Source organism: Physcomitrium patens, chromosome 25 (genome assembly GCF_059467195.1).
Source record: "Physcomitrium patens ecotype Gransden chromosome 25, ASM5946719v1, whole genome shotgun sequence".
Taxonomy (NCBI): domain Eukaryota; kingdom Viridiplantae; phylum Streptophyta; class Bryopsida; order Funariales; family Funariaceae; genus Physcomitrium; species Physcomitrium patens.
In genome coordinates, this window is record NC_143434.1 from 15,816,670 (window position 1) to 15,825,518 (window position 8,849).

The window sequence follows — 8,849 nt, forward strand, 5'->3', positions numbered from 1 at the left end:
CCTCATTCAAAAAAAGACATCACCATGGACAGCACCTATATTCTTTGTACTTAAGAAAGATGGTGGACTTTGTCTTTGCATCAATTATTAAGGCCTCAATAAGTAGACTATTAAAAATGCATATCCACTTCTATGTGTGGAGATCTTCTTGACCAACTTTGAAGTATAACTATCTTTAGTAAATTGGATCTTTAAAGCAGCTATTGACAAAGACCTATTGCAAGAAAGGATGTAGAAAAGATGACATTTTTTACGCAGTATAAATATTTTGAATAGCTAGTTTTATCCTTGTCTCATCAATACTCCAACCTCTTTTATAAATCACATGAATCAATTGTTTCAAGACCTTTTGAATAAATATGTAGTTGTTTTCATTGATGATATCCTCATATATAATAAAATCTCTAAAAAGCATGAGTAATACCTATAAGAAGTGTTACATCGACTACAAGATAGTGGCTTCTATTGCTAGAAATTAAAATATAAACTTTGGAAGTTAGAAGTCACCTTTTTGGAGCATGTAGAATCCTCCAAAGGTATGCGTATGGAACAAGATAAGGTAAAAGCAGTAGAGGATTAGTCAATCTTCAAGGATGCTTTTGAAGTTCTCTCATTTTTAAGCCTTATTTGATACTATTGTCATTTTGTTTGGCAATTTACTCACATTACTGCCTCATTGACAAACCTATTAGAAAAAGGTGTCTCGTTTGAATGGAGATGAGAGCAGCAAAATGCCTCTGATAAGTTAAAGGAGGCACTTATTACTGCTCCAATATTGCAACCATATAATCCCAATCTTCCTTGTACACTTGATATTGATGCTTTCGACTTTGCTATTAGAATAATCCTTCAAGAAGACTTTGGTAGGAGCCTTCAACATGTGGCATATGAATCACGCAAGATCAGAAAGACAAAGTGTAATTACTTTGCATGTAATCAAGAGCAATTAGAGATTGTATATGCCACAAACATATAGCAACTTTATTTATTATGAAAGCCAGTGGTTGTTTGGATTGACCATCGATCCTTGCTACGTGATTTGCATCTGAAAATTATAAAATTGAAGCATTATCATTAGAAAGAATAATTGTTATAAGTAAAGGCGACAACTTATTGCAAAGACCAAACTTGAAAGACAAATGAGGAGATAAGACAAAAGTTGCTACCATTAGTAGTGTCATTAGAAATCTAACCAAATACGTAGAATGAAAGAAAGCTATGTATTAGGATGCTTATTTCAAGATGGTTAGTGATTGGTTGAAAATGAGCAATATACAATATTAGGATTACACTCTTAATGATGGCTTGTTGTATCTCAAAAAATAAATTTATGTACCTGACAGTGTTAAACTTTGGATGCCCATACTTTAAAAAAGACATGATATTTTGATATCTAGACATCTAAAATAAGAAAAGATTCTAAAATAGAACTAAAGGATATGGTTTTGAGCAGATTTGGATCATGATATTTGAGCCTTTATATGCTCCTACGAATCATATCACCATAACAAAGTATGCAACATAACGTCTCTTGGACTATTGCAGCCAATTTTACTACCTATAGTATGTTGGAAGCAAGTTATTATGGATCTTATTGCATGTTTATTGCAGACGTTTTATAATTACACTCTAATTGTCGTCTTTATGGATTGACTCTCAAAACAACTTTACTTGGTCGCAATACATTTGTATATTGATGATGCAATGCTTACACTAGTCTTCTTTAATATTGTCTTTTGTCACCATGGATTACCTCATGTCATTGTTTCAAATCAAGATCCATGCTTCATAGGAAGTTTTTGGCAAGCTTTTTTCAAGCTACTAGGCACACGACTTCTTATGTCTATATTCTTTCATCCCAAATAGGTCAAAAAATAGAGTATGCAAATCAAACCTTGGAGGACATGTTGTGGGTATTTTTAGAGATTCATCATAATGATTGGGATGAATACTTGATGCCCTTGGAGTTTGCTTATAATGATAGTATTCAAGCAAGTATCAGTCATTCACCATTTTTTCCTAATATTACTCAATATCCAATTATACCAGCAACTCTTCATCATCTCCATAGACACCAACAACTTGACAATGGAGGAATTTATATGACGGCTTACAATGGCCTTACATGACGCACGACACCACCTCTTTTGGCACAGAATTGATAGAAGCAATATGTGAATAATCATTAGCAACACAATACCTTCCGAAAGAGTGATCACGTGTTACTCTCTAATGCCAACTTGCCACTTGCTATATCAACCCAAATCCGCAAACTAACACCTTGGTGGCTTGGACCTTTCCGTATTTATGTAGTTTTTGATGTTGTATACCACCTCAAGCTTCTGCCACATATTTGGGTCCATCCAGTCTTTCATGTTTTGTAACTAAAGGAATTTCATACTGAGCCAAAGCACTTTTCACATTGACACTAACCACCGCCACCACCAATTATAGTTGATGACCAACAAGAATATGAAGTGGACAGCATTTTGGAGCATCACTACTTCTATCATGGTATTGGTTGTCTATAATTTCTATACAAAGTTCTTTGGAAAGATTATCATATTCACAATGCAATATAGGAACCTGCACAAAACCTCAACCATTGCCAAGAGATTATTTGGAGATACCATTGGGAGCAAAACGATGATGTTTTATATTAATAGAGGAGGATTAATAATAACAAGGTATAGATAAGATAATTATATAGATAGTTAGAACTATGGAAGTTTCTAGAATTGAGGTTAGATTAGTGGACTAGATAGGATCCATTGTGGAATATTTTAGAAAGAATTTAAGGCACTTATATAGGTAAGGCCCACCATAGAATCTTCTAGAAGGAATTTAAGGCAATTATCTAGAGAGGATCGACTACTTAAGAATATTTTAGAAAGTCTAGGATGGTAGAACAAGGTATAAATAGGATTGTCAAAGGCCTTTTGGAATACTTGGTCAGAAATGATTTTGGATCTTTTCTCTTAGTAAAATTTGGTTTTATATCTTTCTGTTCAAATTTTTTTTGTTCTATTTCTATTTTCTCAATTTTACCTTTCATGTCTTATTCTATTTAATTCCGTTCAATTTTTTTCTGGTTTGTTTTGTCCTATTTTTTTATGAAGCTTTATGTTATTGTGGAGTAGAAAGATCTTGGATTTTTGAGATAGTTTGGTCTCGTCTCAACACATATAGGAAACTTGCTTTGCAAGTTAGATACGTGCTCTATAAGTTGGACACATTTTAGATGACCTTATAAAATGTTGTTTTGTAGCTCTTTAATTAGATAGTATTCATGGAAGCAAAAATGAGGCCTTCTTCATTCTTATCAATGTATTTCTTGTGTTCTTGTCTTAGCTAAAGAATTTCTAATATCTTTGTATTTGATAATAGTTATTGTAGTTTCCATCTTATATTTATCTTTGATTTGTCTACTTTTTATTTTTAAGTGTTATAAGAGTATATTTTTTCTTTAGAATTTTGTTATGATTTATGTCTTTGATGAGTGTAAATTAGATATATATGGATATTTTTAGATTTAACATATTATCATAAAAAATTCTTTTAAAAGTTCTTATCTTTGTATATGTATTTATAGAAGGATTTTAAAACTTAGATACTTAATCCAAAAGCTTCAAGGTCTTTAAAAAGCTCCTATATGACTTTTTTGTTATCTAATATATATGCAAAAATAAGATCAAAACCACCTTTAATATTTTCAATTTTTTTTCTTGTATTCTAATCTTAGATAAAAAAAATCTCTTATTTTTTGTACTTAGTTATATCTTCTTCAATATCTTGTTATTTTATAAATAAAATTTTCTTAAACTTTTTTTTTCTTTTTAGTTGGGTATGAGTATATTGTTCTTTTAGAAGTTTAATAAGATCAGGTAATATATACATTTATATATATATATATATATATATTTATATATATATTTATATACGTCTCAATCCATTATCTAATACACAACTAACACAATCCTTTGCCTTGCCCTTGTCTTCAGTGAAAAATTTTAAAAAATGAAATTACAATTTCAACTTAAGTTTTTTTTTAAATGTACAAAAATAGACATGTGCAAAACTTTTTGAAATTAATTGCTTTGTCACATCCTTCGCTCCAAATATAAATCCTAACTTGAAAGCACAACAACTAAAAAGGTTGTCTATGCTAACGCCACAAAGGATGGCCACAAAGAATTTTTCCAACTTCATGTTCAACCTTCTCTGCCCCTTCTGTGAATGTGGCATTGAAGAAAGGAAGCGGGACGTTGCATGCTCCGTGGACTAAGCCTACTCTAGGATAAATCTACAAATACCATCCAGGAGTAACAGCTCTGGTGGTGGTCGAATGGAACTCATCACCGTGTTGCTCGAGCTGTGGCATCTTGCAAACAGGGTCCAGATTCTGGAGATAGATGCTCAGCCTGGATGAAGTTGAGGAGGAATCGTGTGAGTTGAGGAAACCCAGAGCTGACGGGACAGATTAGAAACTAATTCAAGTACTGGCCTGATTGAGCCCTTCAGCCTTGTGAACTTGGGATCAGAACAACCGAGGGGATGTCACAGTTCTTCAACAAGTCTTAACTTCAGGTTGCACAAGGGAGGAGTGTTTGGGTGAAGGGGGGTGTTACTATCGATCCCAATTCAGCATGGGCTGCAAGTTCTCGCTGTGAGTTAAACGCAGCAGTGTAGCTGCGTTGATTATACGCAGCTGGGGGATTTTTAAGTCATGGAAGAGATCGAGAACTACCTGAGCCTGAGATTTATCCATCTCACACTTTTGTGAGTTTGTCGAGGATGAATCGGAACTTTTGCGCTTTGCCTTTCCGAGGCGACCCAGTGCCACAAGTTAAGAATCCCCCGATCAGGGTTGACACAGAATTAGGGGTCAGAAGTAGGAGGGGAAAGAGTGAAAATAGGCAAAAGCTGGTGTGAACACCAACATGGACATTGGGGAAGAGATTTTCTGTGGCTTATGACAAGAAGGATAAAAACCCAATAGATTTAATCGGTGATGTGTTCCACGTGAAGCTGTAGTCGCTACTTCTGGCTCTCCAGTCTCGCTGAGAGGTGCCGTGCCCGTCATCACTATCGCCACAGCCCTTGCAGTGTCCGCTTCAGCTCAACAGATTTGTCCTCGCAACATCTGCACCTGTGGAATTTAATCTGTCGTTGCTGCACCAGCTTCGGCGATCTTGTTTCGGTGAGTGTTCAACATTGCAGCTCGCAATACGATCGTTATTGCTGTGTTTGATTCAATACTTTGATTAAACATGCAAAGTGAAGAACGTAGAGAGACAATTTATGTTCTCGTTACGATTTAGGTGGGTTATGGAGTTGTGGATCTCGAAGCTGCTCTATTTTTGTTTTATTTTATTTTATTTTTCCAATTTATTTTCCTTATGTTTTTTCGGAGATAGACGGACTGACGAATTGGGATCTTGTTTCTTGGGTAGAGAGATTGGTGCTTTATCCTTCTTCGGTCAGTCTTGTTTATGTTTATGATGATATGTGGCTGCAGCGGATGCCTCTCAGTGGAGTGGAGTGGAGTAGAGGTGTTGTGTGACGGTAGAAGCACTTTATTTGCGCGCAATTAGCGGTTTGTCTCGTTTTAGAGAAGGAAACCCTAAGTGTTGTGTGATTCATTTGTTGTTTTGTGAGTGATCATCTGCAGGTTTTGTAAAAGTTTATTGTCTGTTTGTAACAGGGTTAGTAATTGTTGATACATATTTATATATATCATCTAAAGTCTCATTGAATCTTGACCCAGGTTGAGTGTATTGTCGGTTGAAATTGCGTTCGTCTTGTCAAGGAGTTTCTCACCTTCTCTATTTTTCTATTTTCCATGTTTTCCTCATGTTAGGGTGCTCGTATTTAAGGGGCACAAGGTGATCAAAGAAGTGATCTATCACAGGTGAGGTGGGGTTTGGGTCGTCAAGATGCAGATCTTTGTGAAGACGTTGACAGGGAAGACCATTACTCTTGAAGTCGAGAGCAGCGATTCCATCCAAAATGTGAAGACCAAGATTCAAGTACGTGCACTTCTGGATCTACTGTACTAAATTTCGAGTTTCTCAACTTTTTCAATACTCGTGGTATCATCATATGTTTATGCGTTAGTTCTGAACTTAACAGCGGCTGCTCTATGATTTATTATGAAGACATTCAATCACGACTGGGCTCCATTCAAGTTCCAGATATGCAATCATGATTGATGAGCCTACTACGTCAAAATGAATGTGGAATGGAAATTCATGGTGCAGGACAAGGAAGGCATTCCACCTGACCAGCAACGGCTGATATTCGCTGGTAAACAGTTGGAGGATGAGCGTACACTGGCAGACTACAATATTCAGAAGGAATCAACCCTGCACCTGGTGCTCAGGCTCCGGGGAGGTACCATGATCAAGGTGAAGACCCTTACTGGGAAGGAAATTGAAATTGACATTGAGCCTTATGATACTATTGAGCGCATCAAGGAGCGTGTGGAGGAGAAGGAGGGCATTCCTCCCGTCCAACAAAGGTAGATTGAATTTGCTGGTTCTTTTACAGTAGTTATCTGTAGTTCATAGGTCGGTGGTTGCTGAAAATTTTACTTTCAATAGTTCAACTCTGAAAATTTTCACAGGGATTGTTTTTTCTTAATGCTATAAAATAGCATTTGTTGATGAAGCTACTAATTGTACTAGGATTGTTTATGCTGCTCGTACATTGAGAACGCCTCGCACTTGATGATTTGTTACTGCTGTATCTGGTCATGGCAGGCTCATATTCGCCGGAAAGCAGATGAACGACGACAAAACTGCACGAGACTATAATATTGAGGGAGGATCTGTGCTGCACTTGGTGCTTGCTCTCCGCGGAGGTTGGTGATCACTACAAACTGTCTTTTGTTGTTACTAGATCATTGATTAAGGTGTGGCAATTAGCATGTTGTTTCTCTATCAGGCTGATTCTCATCCTTCAGTTCCGCGAGAAATGCTATGTGTTTTGTGTGGACATGCAAGCTGTAGTATACAACTTGTTTCTAACAGACACGACGATGCATGTCTTGATCTGTACTTTGGTTTACCATATTGTAATCCTACTGGAAGGGAATTGTGTGAAAATATTTTCCTCGCTGAACGGCTTGAAATGAGTACAAGATAAATACATTAGCTTGCATGAAGTCCTGCATATGAGGTTTTCATTTTGAGATAGAAATTCATGATTCCACGGCTGTTAGGTCCATTATATCTTTAACCATCAGATTTTGAGCATAGGTGGTGGGTATCGTTGGAATTTTAACAATTCGCTTTGTCTAAACAATCATCTTCAAAAGATTAGGCGTTTTGTGTTGGCTTCAATCAACAGGTTAGTTAACAAATGAGATCCAGAACGATGTCCTTGACCTCTCACCTAGTCTCCTCAGCTTGACGAAATATTATCAGCACTTGCACATCAGAATCAACATACAACGCATGTGATATAGCAAAGTTTTCTAAATTGGCTGTCCTAGGTAAGAAACATTCCTGAAATTAGCGTTTATCTTGCGGGTAAGCACCCTCCTCTCTTTGAATGTCATTGAGTGGAAAGACCTTACCCAGGTAGAAACCTGTTATGAAGAATCTGCAGAGAAGGTTATGATAATTTGAAAATTATTCAGTTAATGAAGCTGTGAATCCTTCTTCATGCTTAAGAGTTTCCCTCTCAAACAAAGTAGGATCCAAAATACAAATCACACGTGCGAGGGACAAAACACAGCATCTAGATGTCTTCTAAGGCGCTCAAATGCAACTCCGTTGAGGCGGAATTTGAGACTGCTACAACGTGGACGCAAAGGGGTGCTATGTTGTACTAGCATTGGTGTTGCAGATGAATAATGAAGGTTGTAAACTCGACTTAATCCCAGCAACATTCACATCTATGAAATTCCCAAATGCTTCAAGCATGTATAAGATCTTTACAAGTGCAAAGCGTTGTTAGTTATTTGGAGAGCACGGTGGCTTCCCTTCCCCAACTCCGCATTGTCCGCATAGGAATGCGCCGGCCTCAGTGTCAGAGAGTGGACCGAGTGCCTAGAATCATCGACTTTGGTTAGTTTTTCTTTGACAAAAGAGCTGCAACTTCGCAATACATGTCTAAGTTACAAGTTATAACTTCGACAAGAGATTCGCTCAAGTTCTGGAGTACGCTTGATCGTTGTGATGAATCTGCACTCTAAAGTGTCAATTCTATTTACTCTAGTCGTTTAAAATTTCCATTTCCTGAGGCCCGGAAAAGCTTGATATAAGCTTTAGGGGTTCACAGCATTATGGAAACCTTGGAGAACCACGTTCTTCATTAGCATTTGTCGATCCTTGTGGTCTTGAGCACAAATCTCATTTCCACAATCTTCTAGTGTTATGGGTTTCAACTACAAGTTCACTCTATTTACTGGATATCATCTCGCTACAATGTTTGTTAGCCGTTCGAATGAAAAGTGAATTAATTGGGATAAATATATAAAAATTTAACAAAAACTGCTATCGAATTCCAGGTGAGCACTACAGAAACATGCCAACGGTTTCGTTTACACGCTTTGTATTCATTAATTGTCTACAAACACTCTAAAATATTTCCAGATTTTTTGGTTTTTCAACCGGGGCTATGAATTAATTTGAAAGGTATTTTATTCATTCTAACATGTTTTATACATTAACAAATATTAAGACTTAAATAAAATAAAATGGTTGAACATTTAGTGATTTAAGGGTACTTTATACCTAAAAGTCCACTTTGAAAAGCCATGGCTCAAAAGTTTTTACTAAGTTCCTCTGCTTGGTAAAAATAAATTCTTGTTTTAGAGTCTTGGCCTTTGGATTTAGTATAAA

General features: G+C 36.4%; 1 protein-coding gene across 6 annotated transcripts; it reads left to right on the top strand.

Moving 5' to 3' along the window:
• The first annotated feature begins 5,026 nt into the window (after positions 1 to 5,026).
• LOC112277490 (ubiquitin-NEDD8-like protein RUB1) lies at positions 5,027 to 7,106 on the top strand. Of its 6 annotated transcripts, none has more exons than XM_024509897.3 (5): positions 5,027 to 5,200; positions 5,519 to 5,596; positions 5,861 to 6,029; positions 6,261 to 6,520; positions 6,762 to 7,106. In XM_024509897.3, the coding sequence occupies exons 3-5, from the start codon at positions 5,937 to 5,939 to the stop codon at positions 6,868 to 6,870; spliced, it is 462 nt and encodes a 153-aa protein (XP_024365665.1). In that variant the 5' UTR covers positions 5,027 to 5,200; positions 5,519 to 5,596; positions 5,861 to 5,936; the 3' UTR covers positions 6,871 to 7,106. The 6 variants fall into 6 exon arrangements, with proteins under 6 accessions (XP_024365665.1, XP_024365666.1, XP_073387506.1 ...); XM_024509898.3 differs by having other exon boundaries at positions 5,912 to 6,029; XM_073531405.2 differs by having other exon boundaries at positions 5,519 to 5,565.
• The last annotated feature ends 1,743 nt before the right edge of the window (positions 7,107 to 8,849 follow it).